The sequence below is a fragment of the Ixodes scapularis genome, unplaced genomic scaffold (assembly GCF_016920785.2).
Source record: "Ixodes scapularis isolate PalLabHiFi unplaced genomic scaffold, ASM1692078v2 PGA_scaffold11__112_contigs__length_91849675, whole genome shotgun sequence".
NCBI classification, from domain to species: Eukaryota; Metazoa; Arthropoda; class Arachnida; order Ixodida; family Ixodidae; genus Ixodes; species Ixodes scapularis.
The window spans coordinates 70,426,119-70,446,493 of NW_024609837.1; the positions used below are offsets into that span (position 1 = coordinate 70,426,119).

A 20,375-nucleotide genomic window follows, 5' to 3' on the forward strand; every position below is an offset into this window, starting at 1 on the left:
ACTTCACAAGACAATTATGAGCGCACGCTAGACCCACCTTACTTAATTATCAAATAGTGAAGCGCACACCCCACAAAAAACGCTGATTCGTGTTCGTTTGATGAATGTTCTTCGGTGGGTTATTTTTTAAATTTATTATACGATTCTTCGCTGAATTGTTTTAAATTTATCTTCTTCTACTCGCCCTATCTGAAACTAGTATGAATCTTTTTTTACGATAAGCGGCCACACTTTACGACTAATTAAAGTAGTGAATCAAATCACTCAACAACTTTGCGCAAACCTTTAAGCCAATTAATTTGCGGCATTAACCAATAACAATGCAGAAGAAGTAATCATGAACCCCGAACATAATGGCCACACCCTGGGGAGCTCGTTGCGGGCCAATGATTAAAGTCATTGGCCTGCAAACTTGCTCTGCTTACCTCCCTAAACAGCAACTGAGCTGCATGCTCAGCCGTTCCTAGCTGCCAGTAACTCTACTAAATAAAACATCTTCATCCCCATCGTCACTAAACGAACGTGCAAGCTCGGCATGTGACCCAAACTCATCCACTAACTCGACCGTCGTTTTCCCTTTCCCCCGTCCCTCTCCGGACGTTCCTCCCTGTGTGGTCCGGCGACGACCCACAGGTTGTAGTCAACGCCCTCGTCCAAGCCATCCCGGCCATCTTCAACGTGCTGCTGGTGTGCCTCATCTTCTGGCTCATCTTCTCCATCATGGGGGTCCAGATGCTTGCGGGAAAGTTCTACCGCTGCGTCGACGGCAACGGCACGCGACTCAACAGCTCCTTCGTGCCCAACCGCCACTCGTGCGAGACCAACAACTTCACCTGGGACAACCCCATGATCAACTTCGACAACGTACTCAACGCTTACCTCGCCCTCTTCCAAGTGGTAGGTTGCCCTCGACCGCGGTTCCTGGAACGCGACCCCCGATCGGCGTCTTTGCCGTCCCGTCCCGCACCCGTGCATCAGAAGTGGTCCCGAAGTTGCGACAAAATTGCGTCACTGGAGCAGGTCTATGACGCCGCGAGGTGTCGTTGACATCGGCGATTGGTCGTAGAAGTTCTGACGTAAATAAGACGAGCGGACGCCAGGGTCGCTCTTGTCGCGTCCTCCTTTCTCGTGTCTGTTTTGGTTTTCATCGACCGTCTGGATGCAGAGGGATCTACAGCAGTACAGGTGTAAGCCGCACCTAACTCTGTTGCTGCACCACCGCCAGGTGTTTGGCTGGCATCAGAATGAGGCTTTTAGAATGTCATCAAGTGGAAATCGAAGGACCACTTTTGTGGACGCCGTAGACGCTCTAGTTGAAGACGCGCTCCAGGCACCATACATCGACCAAAGATAACGATTTCGAACAGAGATATGCAACGTACGAAAAAAAAAGTAAAAAACGGTCTTACACGCGCTATTTTTTTTTTTTTTTTGCAAAACATGCAGTACAAATTATTGATTGACACTGATTGGATGGACAATTCCTTCTTTCAGGCAACGTTCAAAGGCTGGACTGACATCATGGACAACGCCATTGACTCAAGAGGAGGGGTATGCAGTCTCTTTTCTCAATGTTTTTGGGGATGTTGATTCCCTACATGAATATCACTAGATACTTTCTAGATTTTTTTAGATATTCTCTAGATTTTGTTTTAAATACCCGATAGATTTCTTTAAAATTTTATTTACCGTTTCTGCCACTGTCCTTGTTTTACTCGTCCGATTCATTCGCACATTTGAAATGTTCACGGATACCTTGTAACGACAGTGATGTGCTTTTGATGGCTAGCGTTTATTTTACTAAGGTAACATAGACGTTTATCCATTGCTGCTTTCTTGATCAAAAGTTCACCTCATGAAATTGGTGAAATATGCCGTCAATAATTAATTAGCGGTGGTGCAAAAAATCTAGATAAGTGGAGCGGTATAAATATAAGAGGTGTTTCTTTAATTGCTTAAGATTTTCGTATAGGGTAATATTCCAGAAAAGGCAGCCTTATCAATCATAACGAATGTCTACTCACCTATCATATCTGAAGTAATACCTACCATAATATCAGAAATGCAATGATTATAAGTGCCATATCATCAGTCATGTTTTCCATTGCTTTTTGCTCCGCATCGCTTAAGCCAATCCGAAAAAAAAAAATTCTTGGCGCATTTATGAGCCTTAAGGTTAGGGACGAAAACCGAAGACCATTTATATTACCAACCTCGTAGCCGTTGTCTCCTGCACTTGATTCCGTACATTCAGACGGAAAAAAATGGAGGGTTTCGGAAATCACTGCTGCGCACTCACGTAATATATAGGTGTTATTTACTGAACGCCATATTTCTGCGCACCGTTCATAGCGCATGCTCACAACAAGCTTCTACTTGTCTGCTAAGAACTATACCCTTGATTACGTAAAATGCACGAAGTGATAACGTTGTGAAAGTCTGTCATCAATACGCACTGAGCACAATGTACTCAGTCATACCAGCTAGTGAACATCACACGTACATATTCAATATTTTTACAGCATTAAGGCTGTTAAAAGGGTGTTCGAAGAACCTGTACCCGTAAATACTTTATTTCAGGACCCTTACTCTATGTAATACGAACGTGCAATCCTAAAATAGGGAGCTGTATGATGAAGCACCTTTCATTTTGATGGGTGTAAAAAGTACGTAGCAAAAGTGCTGCTGCGTTGCAATGCAGTGAAGAAGCTTTACATCCGCTTCAGACAGCTTTAATTGAAGTTGTTTTGGCGAGGCGAGTAGATCGAATAATTATTGCCTATAGAAATAATTTTGATTATCAAATAAATCTCCTTACGCTTCAGGGCACTACTTTTAATGTGAAGTACTGACGGAGAACAAAGCAACATACTTATGACCTTTCTAATGGTGGAGGCGCTCACCTGCGAATGGGTATCCTTCAGTTGTCGAGTACATAAGGCAGTGAAGCATTCAACAGGGTGGTGATTCTTGTGTCGTGCGTCCTTCACAGCGTCTGAATTTCTAGTTCATGTACATATAACAATTGTAACTGGCGCATGTCGCTCGTAAACCTTCCACTCGCAAATATATCCCTAGGATGTTTCCAAGTCCTCGTCAGCATATCCTTGGGATATGCTGATTTCCACCCTTCGTGGTATTGATTAGTGTGTGGCGTCGTTACCCTGGACAACTGGACATCTGAGATGCAAACTTCAATGCTATAACACATTGAGCACAGAGGTGTAAAACGATAATGTATTGTTTCAGTCTAATACCGATAAATAAGTTCGCCTCAGTAAAAATCAACAAGAAGGAACATATTTTTTATGTGACAAAGCAGCCTGCCACCTTCAAATGACATGGTGGGCCACTATGGAGTTTGTTTCAGCAACACAAAATAGGTAAATTATGAGCCAATTTTATTCTAGTTTATTTCCACCACCTTTTTGTACCACTGAAAACCACAATGACCCACAATATTGCTTGGTGATTTTGCAAAATTTAAAAAGTTAGCTCAAACATTTTTGTAGGAAAAAATTTGCTTTTTGACTGAGGTAAGATAATATTTTCATACTTGAAACTAAAAAAGTCATCACCTTCGGGCACCTCTGTAGTACTAAGTTGTAGCTCAGTAGCGTTAATAAATTGATTTATACGATTCCTTCAAAAGGCGAACGCGCCATCGGACCCACCTTGTACATTCATACAACCAATATTTTTTTTGCTTTTGTCTTTGCAGAAAGAGGACCAGCCGGAATACGAAGCAAACATCTACATGTACCTCTACTTCGTGTTCTTTATCATCTTCGGCTCCTTCTTTACACTAAATCTATTCATCGGTGTGATTATCGACAATTTCAACGAACAAAAAAAGAAGGTGAGCTTCTCGTCGAGCGGGGCCTGGAGCCATTGCACTCTGAGAAATCTCGAGTGTCCACTTTCCCACCAAGCAGTTGGTAGAGTCATATCGCCGCAATTTACGGAGGGATCTCGGTAAACGACCGGGCTGAACGTCTGTCATTAAACCCAAAAGAACTGACTGAGCTGTTGGACTGAGCATCACCGCGCTTAGTGTAACAGCGTGTAGACTGTCCTTGAACTTTAAACATACTCTCAGCTTTGTCGTTCACTGCACTCCTTCCGCACACTGCTGCGATTGGATTTCCCGAGTGCTTTGTGGAAGAATAGTCGCCCCGGATTTCCTAGAGTGGAAAGTGTAACCGATAACCGAAAACAAACTCGTTTTCTTAGAGCGCAGCTCTTAGGCGCCCGTTTCTGGGTTGAGCGGCGTCGGCGTCGGCATAACCGCGTGTTGCATTATGAGACGTTTTCCGTAACGACGTCACGCGTGACGTCACGAGGGTAAAATTTTTCCGCTAAATCTGGCGAAAACATTTTGACGAAATTTGGCGGGAAAATTTTCCTCTCACTTTAGCGGGGAAATTTTTCGCTAAATTTCCAGCTAAATGTAGCGAGAAAATTTTGGTATATTTCCCACTAAATTTATCCCGCATATTCCCCCCTAAGTTTAGTGGGAAAATTATCGCTCAATTTTGCGGGAAATTTAGCGAAACTTTTTCACTATATGGGAGGGGAGCAGGAAAGGAAAAGGGGAGGGTACGGAGGAGGATCAGGGGCATACCCTCTCCTCCTCCTCCTGAAGAGCTGCGCTCTAATCCGGCATTACGGAAAAATGTAAACGTCTTTCATTGTTTTACTTCTTCTTGTTACCATAGGCCGGAGGATCTCTAGAAATGTTCATGACGGAAGATCAGAAAAAGTACTACAACGCCATGAAGAAAATGGGCTCTAAAAAGCCGGCCAAGGCCATCCCAAGGCCACGAGTAAGTTGGCAAAGACGGCTCGCTCGATTCGTGTTTAGAAATGTGAAACGTTGCTTCCGCGTACTTGAACTGTGAGTGTCAATATAATATATTGCATTGCTTTTTTGTGCTTTTTTTTATGAGGTATAGGAATTTGATAAAAATTCTAACTCTTCTAAAGTTACGCTTTGTGAGCGTATTAGGTCGGCTAAATGTGCTACGCTTTCGAGTAACGCCGATGAAGTCATCTTGGTTCTTAAAATCATTTGCCAAGTTCCCTGAAACTTTATTTAAATTCGGAGAAAACGGTTTGCTGTATTTTAGAAGTCCTTAAAAAGTTCGCGAAAAAAAATCGAGATTCTCTACTTTTTAATACCCTAACTAAATCTAAGAAAGTCGCATTTCCGAATAGTGCCGCTCGACATTTGGACCTGCCCAGCGCTGAGCACCAAATGCACGCGTCGCCCGCAAGAAAATCGATGAATTGAGTGCTGGCACTCTAAGCGTAGATCCATTAGTCTGTCTAAATCATATGTTGCATAATACGCATCATAAGTTTAAAGCCTATGATTTACATATAACGTATAAACCACGTAATGTGGCATGTATACGTTATGTGAATATAATATTATATAAAGATCTTAAAAATTTGCTTAAACTCGTAAAATAAAAAATCCAAATTCAGACGGTTTACCATACATAAGGCTCAACATCACCAAGGAATATTCAGTGAATGGACAAAAAGAACAATCTGACAATAATTTATTTTTTACATAGTAAATGCTCACTGTTTTCGGCTTGCTTGACAAGATTCTTCTACGTAAAGTCAACCAGCTCCACTAAGTTGGAGGGCGAGATATTTCCCTCCATATTTATCAGTTATCAAGGGAGACTGACGACAGTGGTACTTTACCTTGAACGTGACGCTTTCTCCTTTCGTTTAAACCCCATTTCGCAGAAGCCCCCAGAAATATCTTTCGTGCGAAATACAAGTTTCTCCCCCTTGCACATCGCTCCTTTGCAGTTCAAACTTCAGGCGATGGTGTTCGACCTGACCACCAACAAGATGTTCGACATGGCCATTATGATTTTCATCGTTCTCAACATGACCGTCATGGCAATGGACCACTACAAGCAGGAGAAGCTGTTCGAGTCCATCCTAGAACGGCTCAACATATTCTTTATTGCCGTGTTTACGGCCGAGTGCACCCTCAAGATTTTCGCCCTGCGTTGGCACTACTTTAAGGAGCCATGGAACATGTTCGACTTTGTAGTTGTCATTCTCTCAATTCTAGGTAAGCCGTTCTCCTTACCTTTGTCACCGACAACTTAAGAAGTGTATGGCCTAGCATATTACGTTCGTGTTTCTTGCCTCGGTTTACGTCTTTCGGCGCTGTTATCCGTTAATGCCGCTATATCATTGGCTGCTGAGCAAAAGCAGGAGGTTTGGGACTCGCCAAATGGTGCGCTTGTTAAGCTTGAAGTCAGTGTAACAATTGCTAAGATAAACCGCCACAAGCGACGGCCACTGCACGCCTCAAATTTTTTTCTCACTGATTCTTTTTTTTTTATCTAGTACTTAGAATACACACCTCATGTTCGTAAAGCTTAAGTAAATGCCCGCGCCAATTTTTGCAATAACAAAAAAAAAAAAAAGATAACATTCCCTTAACTCCCGATTTCGGTAATTGCAGCGTGAAACTAGGAAATGTCCACATCACTACCACGAACTCTTTTTTTGAATTTCCTTTAAATAGATGCTCATTTACATTTCATTTCAAGTCTGTCTAAACACAAATACGTTCAGGGTTTGCATTTTTTTTAAATTACAATCAGAAACTCTAATAATAATGTTAGAAATATTAATAGTAACCGATTATAGCAAAATAGATCACATGCATGGTCCAAGTTGTCGTGCATCGAAACTACAGCCTTATTGGTGACGTGGTATGGTAGGTCCCCATTTGGTGAGCTACAACAGATTCAGTCAATTCGCACAATATGAATAAATTAGGTCAGGCAATTGAGCGGAAGTGCGTTCAATTCAAGTTGAAGTTGTGGTTATTAGCGTAATGTTGACACTACATGAATGTATGCCTCTCAATTTGGTCTGAACTAGGTGAAATGTTAAAGCCGAATCTAACTATTGGAATCTATATTTGTACATACACGCATTCCTACAGGTAACACATCTAGACTGTGCATACTTCTACTGCTATGTTTCACCATATTTCGCAAGAACTTGCACACCGACTCTTGTTTGATAAGAGGATCATAAAGGCAGGTTTTAAGGATTTGGTGCTAGATTTATACCTTACTAATCTACGACCGATGAGAAGACGATGTTCCTAGTGGTGCATTTGTGCTCGGGAAATCAGTTGTTCCTCAAGCATAACAAACAACTCATACACAAACCGCGAACGTTGCTTCGTTATCTACGCGCTCCTTCCGAAGATGAATTTGTTTTACCATTGATCTTATGTCATTTTACACCCCAGATACTGACGATAGTCTTTACGTAATTGCTTTCTGGTGCACACATTTTGGATGTGAAACGAAACAACTTTTCACATAATTACCTGAACATTACAAACATTGGTATCCGTTTTGTAATATAGTAGAACTTCTAACAACACGTGACAGTAAGGTACCTGGTCAAGTCACTTGCCGAGCCAAAACAAGTCTCTTTTACTGTCATCTTTTTGATGAAACAAAATCATATAACAAGATGCCTACAGTTAAATTTCCATGCCACAGATATAACACTTAACACAAGGTAGTAAGTGCTGACGGTGCAACTTTGTTTCCCCCAAAACTTTTACCGTAAGTTATATATAGATGCTTGGGTGGTTAAGTATAAAGGGTTCCGCAACTAAACTTTCCTAGTTACTTCATGGTAGCAATCCTATGATAAAGCGTGGACCAATCTGTTCTGCCTGACAATTATCAGGTTCTTCGCTGTGTGCCATGTCCACCTAACCTCCGTCCGGTTAAATCCCCAGCGACAGGCTACGCACAGATTTACAATAGTCTAAAAAACGTAGGTAAAAAAAAATAAGTATAGATGGACTACACATTTTTGCTGCCGCAAGTCCAGAACTGCACAACTGCAGGAGCTGGACAATTTTGGCCAGTGTTCATAATATAAAAAAAAAATATTTAAACATACCAAGTTTACCTTAAATAGTCAAAATTCATGAAAGGTGGCATAAATTTATCATGAAGATGATACCTGAAACTGGGATAAAGAAACAATTCAGATGTGGTTTTTCTCCTTTTCCTGTTCCTTCGTAATTGTGTTTTTCTTTTCTACCCAAGTCTCAAGTCTTACAATTAGAACTAAGCTTGGGTTCTTCAGACAGCTGTTAATGGACTAAACTCGGATTTGTTTTTTTGCACCCTGCAATGCTTCTGCTTGTACGCTCTTGCAGGCACGGTGCTCAAGGACCTGATAGCAACGTACTTCGTGTCACCCACGCTGCTGCGTGTGGTGCGCGTCGTCAAGGTGGGCCGCGTGCTGCGGCTGGTCAAGGGGGCACGGGGCATCCGAACGCTCCTATTTGCCCTCGCCATGTCGCTGCCCGCGCTCTTCAACATCTGCCTGTTGCTGTTCCTGGTGATGTTCATCTACGCCATCTTCGGCATGTCCTTCTTCATGCACGTCAAGCACCGCTACGGCGTCGACGAGAACTTCAACTTTGAGACGTTCGGCCAATCCATGATCCTGCTGTTCCAGATGTGCACGTCCGCAGGCTGGGACGGCGTCTTAGCTGCCATCATGGACGAGAGGGATTGCAATCGCCCCACCGACGACAACGAGGGTAACTGCGGAAAACGGGGCATAGCCGTGGCTTACCTCGTCTCCTACCTCATCATCAGCTTCCTCGTCATCATCAACATGTACATCGCCGTCATCCTCGAGAATTACAGTCAGGCCACCGAAGACGTTCAAGAGGGACTCACGGACGACGATTACGACATGTACTACGAGATCTGGCAGCAGTTCGACCCCAAGGGCACCCAGTACGTCACGTACTCCAACCTGACCAACTTCGTCAACGCCCTGGAAGAGCCCCTCCAGATCCCCAAGCCCAACAAGTACAAGCTCATCGCCCTGGACATCCCCATTTGCAAGGGGGACATGGTGTACTGCGTGGACATCTTAGACGCGCTCACCAGAGACTTCTTTGCCCGAAAGGGCCATGCCATCGAGGAGCCCGTCGAGATCACCGAGACGGTCATCCACCTAGACAGGCCAGACTACGAGCCTGTCAGTTCGACGCTGTGGCGCCAGCGCGAAGAGTACTGTGCCCGTGTCATTCAACGTGCCTGGCGACGCTACAAGGGCGGCGGCGACGTGGGTGACGATGACCCCCGTGGTCCCGCCCAGCAACAGACGACCGCCATCGTTGTCGAGAGTGACGGTCACGTGACTAGGAACGGGCATCGAGTGGTGCTGCACTCGCGTTCGCCGAGCGTCGCCAGCCGCTCCACAGACGTGTGACAGGAGTAGGACCCCTGCCTCTGCCGCTTACACATCGCTTCCGTGCGCTTGTCCCCCGCAGGCGACGCCTCGTCCCCCCCTCCTCCCCTTCCCCCCTCCCTCCCGGCGCTGACGCTTCGGGGCCCGGGCAGGGGATCCCGACCGCGACCGCGGGCCCGCTCCAACTGACGTCACCTTGAAGACAAGGCCTGCGCAACCCCCGTCGAGCGGCAAACGCGCTCGACGAGAGTCAACGCAAGGACCAGTTCGTTTTGGCGTAGTCGCGTGCTAGCGTCGCGTTCGTTGTGAGACGCTGACGCAAGCTAGGCGGCCTACGTGGAGCCACTAGTGATAACGTCAGAAGGAGAAAGGCGCAGGCCTTGTGTGCGATGTGGTATTGCTCCAACGCCTACCCCCGACGCCACAGAAAGAGGTTCCGCCCGTAGTCGCTCGCTTCGTCGACGCACTTTTGCGCTCCATTCGTATGGGGCGATCCGCGGTTGCCCACCCGTTGCTGTTGCCGCGTCGTCCGCACAAAGTACTAACTATACTACCGCTTTCCGTAGAGGGTCGAGCCCATGTCTGTCCGAAGGGCGCGGACCTGCGTCGGGGGTGCGAGGAGCGGGGCTGTCGCGGTTTCGGATCCCCTCCTTTCCCCCCATCATCCACCTTCTCGCTTTACCTAGGTCCAAAATACGAACGGGCAGGGGGAGGGGGAAAACTGTCGCACACGAAACGCCTCCATCTCGATCCGACACCTCGATCCTCCGAGGGCTACGTCCGAAGGTCGACACGCAGTGTAGTGGCGTCCGAAATGTGGGGGCTGTCGTCAACGGAAGCTGCAGAGGTACAGGCGGTTCTAGCGTACTCTACCCAAGGGACTCAACTTTACAATTGAATTTACCCAATTGCAATTAATCCCACCAACTCCTTCTTCCCCCCCATATTTCCTCTCCGACAACACACAGAGCCCCCTCCTCCCCAGCCCCTCTCGCGTTTAGCTCTCTCTCTCTCTATCTTGGCGCACTACCGCAAACGAGGTCGTGCGTTTGTTGTTGTTCTACTACTGCATCCGGCCATACGTCCGAGAGATACAGAAAAAAGCACCACCGTAGCTTTTGAACTGCCACATCTGCAATGCAGGGGGAAAGGCTTGCCGCAATTTTGAATTTAAGACGAAAAAAAAAATGGGGATATATATATATACATATATATATATGTAAAAAAACAAAACTCTAGTACACGGTCACGACCTCAGCTTAGAGGTGAGCGACTTAACTTAGCGAGCAAGCTGCACCTGCAAAAAAGAAAACCAGAAAAAAAAACGCACACACACACACACACACACATGCCACACATGTACCGCGCATGCGTGTGATATCTCTGCGAAAGGGGTAAACGTTTCAAGAGCTCGTCTCTCAGGTGAGAGCTCGAGTTTTCCCCAGAAGTGTCGGTGAGACAGACTCAAACAAACAAACAAACAAAAGACGCATGTTCTGCTGCCGCCGCGAGTCTTACCTTTTTCTCTTCCAATTGTGCACTTCGCAATGCATTCCGACGGGAATCGTCTCTGCCCTCCGTATGAACTGCCCCGCGGGCACCGCAAGACGGCGTATGGACCTCGTGATTTTATGTTGTTTGTTTTTTCGAGGACGCGCACACACACACACAACAAACATACACACACACGGCCGTGGTGAAGAAAAAGAAAGGTTACAAGTTAGCACTCGCGTGTGCTTCCCCCAATGGGGAGGGGTCATACGGGAGAGTCTAAAAAAAAGTTGCATGAAAGGGGGAGGAGGGTCGGATGAAGAAGACAAAAAATGCATACAGTGCTCAGCACAACAGAGTTTGCTTCTCGCGTTAAATATCTACATAATATAGTATATTAAGCCGACGGTTGCTGAGAAACAAAACCGGGCACGCGCGCCCCCAGAACCCCCCACTTGCAGCCGCGCGCGCGCGCGCTCGTGCGCTTTTGCTCGAACAAGTGCATGCGCTCGCGCGTGCGCGTGCGGCGAGGCGCGCGTGCGTTGCGGAAGCGTGTGTACATAACAGGTGTGTATATCTGCCGGGAGAGGCTTTTTCTGGAGCCCTTCACAAACAGATTTTATTTCCTATGTGCCTTTATGGGTTAATACCTGCTTTTCATTGAACTGCATCAGCTTTCAAACATGCAACGAGTGTTCCCTGGTTTCAAAGAAGAAGAAAAAAAAACTATCTCGCTCTCTCACACACACTCTCTCTCTATCTCTATCTTTCTGGTTTATCTCGTCGTCCCGTTGGCGCGAGCGCCTCTCTCCCCCTACCCCCACCTCCCTTTCCCAATCTCGTTTTCAAAATAGGCCGTGACAGGTTTGGTAAAGAACTGCAGATGAATAGTTGAGAACAACAACCGGTCAAACTCTTTTTATAACTCCAAGGGTTAACGCTCCAGAGTGTTATCACCCCCCCCCCCCCCCTCCGAATGTTTAAGTTGCCCATACGTTGCACCAATGTAGAGTTTATACATCGCCCCTCAGCCATTAAGCGCTATAATCACCGGCAGAGTAAGAACGGCAGGGAGTCTCTTTCGGGCGGTCAGCGTTGAGCACGTGCTCGGTGCCGTCGGCCGTGCTTTGACTGCGCGTGCACGCTCGACGCTCACGAGACGCCGAAGCACTATCGAAGGCAGGAAGCTCGCGCTGGACGCGGGACGACTGAAACTCCTTAATGTCGTTCTTACTCTGTCGGTGACTGTAGGAGTCAAAGAACAGCCCCTTCGATCATTGGCGCGGCCACGAGACTAAAACCTACCGACGTTCGGGAGACAACAGAACAGCACGGTGTTCCGTCATAGCAATCAGAATAAATTATCATATAGACGTTTGCAAGCAGCCATGGTTCAAAAGACAGTCTGGCTACCGTGAATGAGAAAAGATATCCCTATCTGGACGCCAAGACTGGCAACTGTGGGCACACGCCTTAGGAAGGCTTTACTATTAGGCAATCTAGAACACACCAGCAACAAGCTGGCGGCGCCCAGGGGGTCGTCCTTGCGAACGTCTATTGTCTCTCTTCACCCGTTGTTTCCACTTCCCGACGACTCAAATGTTGCTAGTCCCAGCCGAGAAGCATCGGCACCATTCGCGTCCTTAAAGAAAATGTCGAAAGCAACAAAGCAAAGGCTCCATACCCTCCAGCTTACGTCACCAATATACAAATTGGCCCATATATATATATATATATATATACGCATATAATATATTTATAAACAGTTGGCATAAACAGACTCGATTTTTCGACGCTCGCGGCCGCGGGAAGACCCGGAACGCGGTCAATTCGCCACACACTTCCTCTCAATATCGAATCTAATCAGCACCCCTTAGCCTTGTGCAAGCTTCAAAACAAAGTGGCGTCTGCGGGGAGGGGCGTAGAAACGGAAAAATATAAATAACAAAAACACCGATGCAATATTTCATCGGTTGTGCGTGCGCCGCGCGAACTTGTACATAACGCTACTCCGCCCTCAGTTGTACTGTCGGTCTGTTTGCGCTCCACGGTTCGTTTTCCTGTCTTCTGTCAAAGCAGAGCTCAATGAGTAGCAAATAATTTTTGTTTTCTCCCGTAGCCGCGCCCTCATTGTTGGTTGGTTGAGGCCGCTACCAACCACGGACACGGATACACACACAAGCGATAGGCGTACCGCTATGCATATGCGACAACGTACTTTTTTGTCATATTTTGTAACCGCCGCTTCCAGGTTTATTCCCCTTTCAGGAACGGCTCAGCGTCCAGGAACAACTCAGGCTCCCCCATATATGTTTGTGGGGACCGTGCCACATACACATAGTACGCGGGTTCTGTCGAATGATATTTGGCTCGTCCAGCAATTCTCGCTCACCTAGCAATCGTTGGGTGAACAACTGTTGCCCACCTAGCAGTTGTAAGGCGAAAAACCTTGCAATTGTCAGGTGAAAAAAAAAAAACAAAAAAAACTAGCACTTGTCAGGTGAACAACCTAGCAATTGTCAGGTGAACAACCTAGCAATTGTCAGGTGAACAACCTAGCAATTGTCAGGTGAACAACCTAGCGGTTTTAGGGTGAGTGCCCAGAAAGTGTCGTGTGAAAAACTTATCGATTGTCAGCCAAAAACACCAAACATCATCTGGTGAAAACCGTAGCGATTGTCAGCTGAACAACCTAGCAATTGTGAGGTGAAAAACCTAGCCATTGTCAGGTAAAAAACCTAGCGATTGTCGCGTAAAAATCCTAGCAATTGTCGCGTGAACACCATAGAAATGGTGTGATAAACAATCTAGCCAATGTCAGGCGAATAAGTGCTGCTCTCTTCGCAAGTGACGCTCCTGCAGCGATTATTTAGAGAGCAACACTTGTTTGCTAATACAATTTCCATGGGCATAATTGCACATCTGACGATTCCTGCCCTAATCAGAAGATTTCTCAGAAAAATATCAAGTGATAGTATGGATGATTGGTTGCAGTTCCACCTAGCCAGCTACCGTTGGTAGGAAGCCTCTGTTTTGAGGATGACTGTCAAATAGACCATTTTGGCGCTGGGAAAATGTCACTGTAACCGCTAGTTAACTTGCTCATCCGAGAAATGTGGTACGATCCCTGCTTTACATCACTAGGTTCAACTCCCTAACATGTTCCCACGTGGCTGGGCCGAAAGTCGTTCCCAGAAGCGGGAAAAACCTTAACTGAAAGGTTGTTGATTCCGTTTCACTCAGATGCTTGTAAGAGAAAGGATGAAAGCTAGTTGCGAGAAAGGAAGTTATCCAGCGATGCCTGGAATGTGCGCAAAGTTTTTTCACGTGTAAAAAAACCTGTCGCTTGTTACAAACTCGTTTTGGTTTGTGTTACATCATCCTCTGAAACCCTGGTGCTTCGAAGGAACGACGCTGACTTTATCTACACGACGTTTGCCGAACCAGAGAGAACACTTCACACACACGTCAAACATGGCGGAAAAAGAGACCGACTCTTGTTGCACTGTATACCGGACACGAGCCGCCGGCGCTTTCGATCGACCACTTGTATATCCCATTTGCGAACGGAGAGGCCAGTTTCCGTCTTTCTGCTACGCGAAAATTCCGACAGAGGGTACTCTCAGGGCTACCCCGCCATTGGTAGTGATCTACTCATTGCAGGAGACGCCGCATCCTTGTCAGTTCAGCGAAGAAGAAAAAACCCCACCTCCTTCTCCCTCCCCCCTCTCTTCCCCCTATGGCCGACGTTATGTAAAGACAACGCCTCTTCAGGTTTTTCCGGTAGGGCTTTTTTAAACTGGCGCGCGATGCTGACTAGAAAGAGACTGTTTTTTGGATACCTAGAACTCTGTTTCTGTTGCACATGCTTTTAATAAAAACTTGGGCCAGGCATCTTTGAAGCTATTGCCACGTGAGTCTTTGGTGTCGCGCACGAAGGGATTAAAAAAAACAGTGTTTTTTGGCTACGGGGGGTTTGTTGACAATGCAGAAAACGTGGTGTTTTTTTTTCCCCTCGTATGGTCATATAGATGATCATTCAGCCCTGTTAACGCACTACCCAAAAGCACTTGGTCGTGTAGTTTGCTGCAGGTTAGAAACAGCAGGGCGAGCTCCTCAAGCAAAACCTTCTATTCTTTAAACACGTCCTTGGTGAGAAAGGCGTAGCGCTGAATATCGAGCATAACCTAAAGAAGGTCAACCCGGGGCATGGTTTGGAAAAAAAGTGCTGCGTCATCGTTTGACTATGGCTCGTGTTCAGTCAGCAAAGACACCAATCGGAGTCAAATGGTGACACAGCAGTCGTGACCAACCTGCCCCGCGTCGGCCATCTTAAAACCGCAATCAGAATGCTGATGGATCGCATAAAAGACACGATGTCTGCTGCCGACATGAGGGCAGAATTGTCTGCGCATTTTCGAAGCATGCTTACTTCATACATATGTAGTACTGCGCTCCGAGCATGTCAGCAGACCGTTTGTGTATTACCGACGGAACATAACCGCCATGCTAAGAAGTAACAAGCCTCAAACAGTGCTTGCAGACTGTCTTTCGAATGCTGCATTAGGCTTGCGAGACCCCGGCCTCTGGGGACGTGGACAATGGCAGCACTACGGATTTGCTTTCGACAACACTTTCCACCTTATCAGAGCGAACGCTTTAGAAGAGGCCACGAGAGAAAGAAACCGCCAATCGTAGCGAGCAGAGAGCTTTATAAGAGGAGCTTGACCAGATATTCTAAACCTGCAAGAGACTACAGCGCGGCCGCTATTACAAAACCCTTCTCCTCCCCCCTTTTTTTTTTTTTTTAATGAAAAAGTGTTGTTTTTTTCCCCTGTGACTTAGCATTGTTTCTGATTCACACTACGCACATTCAAAGCAACAAAATGTATAAACAGGCTACGAAGCAATCTAATCTCGACATATATGATATACACCATTAGTTAGACGAGCGCAGGAGGTACTCATCGAGAGAGATTGCCTTGTTGCTTTTCTATTCACTCCGCCCCCCCCCCCCTTTTTTTTTTTTGTTATAGATATATATATAGAAAGAGGTTCCCTCATCATCCGTTGGCGATACACAGTACCTTTTTGTTTATTTTTTTTTTTCTTCCTTGCCTTTTCGTGCATGCGACTTGTTGTGGACACTTCGAAACAAAGTGACGCACACATGGCAGCCCCGTTTTCCAGGATCTGCCTTCTGAGTTGCGTGACTGTTCTCGTTGGCGAAACAGAGACATTTTTCTGCGACGGTTGGTTTGATGTTGACTTGTGTGCTGCTCAGCGAAAGGATTTTTTTTTTTCTCTATTTGCTATCAATTTTTAAACACTCATCTCAAGCAAATGCAATGTAAAGAAAAGAAATACAGTTCGCTATCAAAAGAAAAATGGTATGGGCGCAGCATTTATTTTACTTTTTTTTTTCTTATGCGAACATTATCGGAGTACCAAACCATCAAATTGCGAAAGTCCGTCCATCACGGCTTAATTAGGTATATAATTCTAGACCAATTCCATTTCTTCCGGGCTGCCTCCGTGGCTCTGAGGCGATGAGGCGGCCCACGGATCCTCAGGTGAGCGTTCGAATTCCGGGCGAGTCCGCCCGCAATATGGCAGAGTTTTATTGCGGAGAAAGCGCCGGTGTAACCGAGATTTCTTTTTACCCATCGAAAAGGCCCCCCCCCCCCCCCCTTTCCTTCCCCAGGCGGTCCGTATTAATCCTCAGTTGACCGCTGTGAAGGTGTCGGATATCCTTCGTTGGTTCTGCAGTTAAAAAAGTTCAGAGGTTTTATCTATATTTTACTTCGAAATTTCTCGGTTAATTGAGTGAGAGAAAACTTAATTAGTGCAGAGTTATACTCCAATTCAATTTTCTCTCACCACACCAGTAAAACCTGAACTAGAGTGATAATTATACGCCGATTCAATTCAGGAAGAATTGCTGCGGAAACGACGCAGCGCTGGGCACGCGGGAGCACCAAGACGGACGCGACTCCCGCTTAGCGGCGTCTCTCGTCATCGAGCTTTATGATGTTTGACGCTTGGGGCGCGTCGGGGACCCACTATCAATAACGCCATCCGCGTGCCTTGTCCTCTAGGTGATATTGCTAAGCCTCGAAGCATTACTTCGCGTACTATCGCATTACACCCTCTTTGGTAGCAACCAGAAAGTAGGCAAATGGCTTTGTTGTTGTTGTTTTTTGCTTCTGGTTCCTATCCTTCGTGTCACCATCTAAAAAAGATATCCAGTATGATTATAAACCGATCCTTTCATTATGCGAAGCGCAAGTTCATCTTGCCTCTTCAGAAAGAGTTCTGATGGAGATAGTTTTGTCACCGTTGATGGCGTGTTTCTGTAAGCCATAAAGAAGTCGTAGAGCTTCTCTTGTAAGCTTCGCATGGACTTGGTGAACTGACCATAAAGAACTTGCTTCAGCAACGCTTTTTTTTTTTTGTGTGGTTTGGACTACCCTTTCGGCTACTCCGTTTGAAGCGGAATGGTAAGGAGGCGTTTTTATGTGTTTAATTAGATTTCGTTTAATGAATTCCGCAAATTCATGAGATGAAAATTGTGGCTCATTTTCACTCACAATTTCCTCCGGCAGTCCGAAGTTTGCAAGGACAATGTGGAGTTTTTCCAGTGTCTTGGCGGTGGTCGTGGAACGCATTGGAATGGCTTCCAGTCACTTAGAATAAGCATCCACGATAATCAAGAAGTTGACGTCGTTCTTGGTTGCGAAGTCAATGTGGATGCATTGCCAGATTTGTTGTGGATATGCCCATGGATGTAGAGGTACGACCGGAGCGGCTGCCTGAGCAGCTTGGCAAACCCCTTGCAGCCTCGAACACACTCTGCGATGTCTTTATCAAGATTCGGCCACCAGACGAATCCTCGTACTTGCATCTTCATGCGGCACATGCCGGGGTGTTCTTCGTGTAACAAGGAGAGGAGTGTCCTATGAAGTTTTGTCGGTATTATGACACGCAGCCCCCATGTCAGGCAACCATCTTCTACTGAGAGTTCACTTCTACGAATATAAAATGGCTGCAGCTCTGTCGCGTGTTCAGACGTTGGCCACCCTTGCAGCGTGAAGTGCAGTACTCGGCTAGGCAAGTTATCCACCGAGGTTGCTTTGCTTACTTCCATGGCAGTTATGGGTGTGGCATTGAAGAGCGCCAAACACTCTTTCTCTGCGTCTTCCGACAACCTAGGCAAAGGAAGACGTGAGAGTGCGTTTGCTGCTTCGTTGCCCTTGCCACGTCGATAACAGAGTCGGTAGTTGTAGCCTGACAGAAGCAACGCCCATCGTTGCATTCGAGCAGCGGCCAAGGTTGGAGTGGCCTTGTCGTGAGACAGAATTCCAAAGAGAGTCTGGTGGTCTGTGTATATTGTGAAGAATCTTCCATAGAGAAAACGGCGATATGTTTGAGGCAAAATATGATAGCCAGGGCCTCTCTTTCTCCTTGAGCGTAGTTTTCTTTCCGCGGGTGTTAATGTTCGCGACGCAATGACAATAGGCACTTCCGCACCCTCTGATGTCTTGTGGAACAGAAAAGCTCCAAGACCGTAGGCTGATGCATCGCAAACCACCCCGATCGGTTTGTCTACGTCATTATATGCCGATACTGAGCTGTTGACTAGCAGATATTTTGTGGCTTGGAAGGCTTTCTTGCGGCTGCTGTCCCATTTCCAGTTATGTCCTTTTTTCAGGAGCTCGTACAATGGCGACGCCATGTCAGCTAGATTGCACAGAAACTTTCCAAAGAAGGTCAGCCCCTACCGAGATAAGCCTTAAGTTCCGTCAAGTTGGCAGGTTCTGGCGCTTCCGTGATTGCCTTGACCTTGCTTTGTGTGGGCTGGATGCCTTGTGCGGAAATTCGTTGTCCCAAGTACACAACTGAGTCCGCAAAAAACTTTCACTTCTCCTTTCTGAGGGTCAAGTTAGACTCGGACAGTCTTTGTAGAACAGAGTTCAGGATTTTTCTGCACTCTGCCATATCTCTGCCAGCGATGATGATGTCATCGATGTAACAACACGTCTGTGCAATTAATTGCAGGACACGGTCCATCAACGGTTGAAAAATGGCAGGTGTACTTGCTACTCCAAAAGGAAGTCGCTGGTACTCAAACAGTCCCAGGTGTGTATTGATGGTCAGCAGATGTTTCCCTCCCGCGTCCGCTTTCCGTGCTTCGCGTAACTGCTCTACAGGAATCGCAGCCAGCCATTGATCCCGACTCGTTGATCTTTCGGAAACTTGTGCAGACTTTGCCGCACAATGTTACTTTTTTTTCGGAAGCAGGACATGTGAAGCAGCTTTTCACGCAACATCGTATTGGTATTCTTTTCGGAGCCGATCACGGAAATACACCACGGCACTCGGGCACTCACTACTAATTGCCAACGCTTAAATGTACAAAACAACTTATCTTGAAGTACAGAACAGCTAGCAAAACAAACATAACTCCAAAGGAATCGCACGGCGAACGAACGCATTTCGTCTGCTACGTGCGGAAAAAAAAATAAAAAAAACCTCACTGTCGGGTAACCACGTGACTTCCGCCACTCACTCTATCCTCTCCAGTTCTCCGTGCGGTGCGGGGTTTCGGTTTCGGTTTCGAGCAGTTGCGTTTTTTGGCTTTATTGAAAAATACGTTACTCTCTAGCAAAATATTAATTGGATAATATTCCGACACCATAACAAATCGCCTGACAAAAAAGGAAAAAAATTTGGGGGGTGTCAGTGTCCCTTTAAGACGATTTGAAGGCGAAAGCCCAAGCGCCGGAGCATTCGAAACAGACAACCTAATTCACCTTGAAATTAAAAACAAACGTAGTGCCCTTCCACTTCTCGTGAAAATGGAGGATCAGCGAAGCTGTTATCTTTACCACGTCTTGGGCGATGCCTAGAGGACGACGTCTCGGACAACCTTAAGGACGACTTCTTCAACAACGTCAAGTACGACGCCTAGAGGAAGACGTCTAGGACGATTCTAGGACTACCTCAAGGACGACGTCTAGGACGACCTCAAGAACGACTTCTAGGTCGATCTCAAGAACGACGCCTAGAGGACGACGCCTAGGACGACCTCAAGGATAACGTCTAGGACGACCTCATGGACGACGTCTAGGACGACCTCAAAGATGACTTCTAGGACGACCTCGAGGACGACCTCGAGGACGACCTCAAGGACAACCTCAAGGATGACGTCTGGAATACCTCATGGACGACGTCTAGGACGACCTCAAGAACGACTTCTAGGTCGATCTCAAGAACGACGCCTAGAGGACGACGCCTAGGACGACCTCAAGGATAACGTCTAGGACGACCTCATGGACGACGTCTAGGACGACCTCAAAGATGACTTCTAGGACGACCTCGAGGACAAACTCGAGGACGACCTCAAGGACAACCTCAAGGATGACGTCTGGAATACCTCATGGACGACGTCTAGGACGACCTCAAGGATGACTTCTAGGATGACCTCGAAGACAACCTCAAGAACGACGTCTAGGACGACCTCAAGGACGACTTCTAGGATGACGCCTAGAGAAATTCAGCATTTCCACTCTGGTGAAAGCCAGAGCGGAAAGGCT

General features: G+C 46.5%; 1 protein-coding gene across 1 annotated transcript in view; it reads left to right on the forward strand.

Moving 5' to 3' along the window:
• Positions 1–9,309, forward strand: part of LOC8027094 (sodium channel protein para) — an 84,318-nt gene extending 75,009 nt beyond the window's left edge. Inside the window, exons 27-32 of the mRNA XM_042289002.1 lie at positions 634–897; positions 1,495–1,551; positions 3,722–3,859; positions 4,719–4,826; positions 5,830–6,100; positions 8,237–9,309. Coding sequence (XP_042144936.1) covers positions 634–897; positions 1,495–1,551; positions 3,722–3,859; positions 4,719–4,826; positions 5,830–6,100; positions 8,237–9,309 — 1,911 coding nt within the window. The remainder of the gene's footprint in view (positions 1–633; positions 898–1,494; positions 1,552–3,721; positions 3,860–4,718; positions 4,827–5,829; positions 6,101–8,236) is intronic.
• Positions 9,310–20,375: the final 11,066 nt, after the last annotated feature.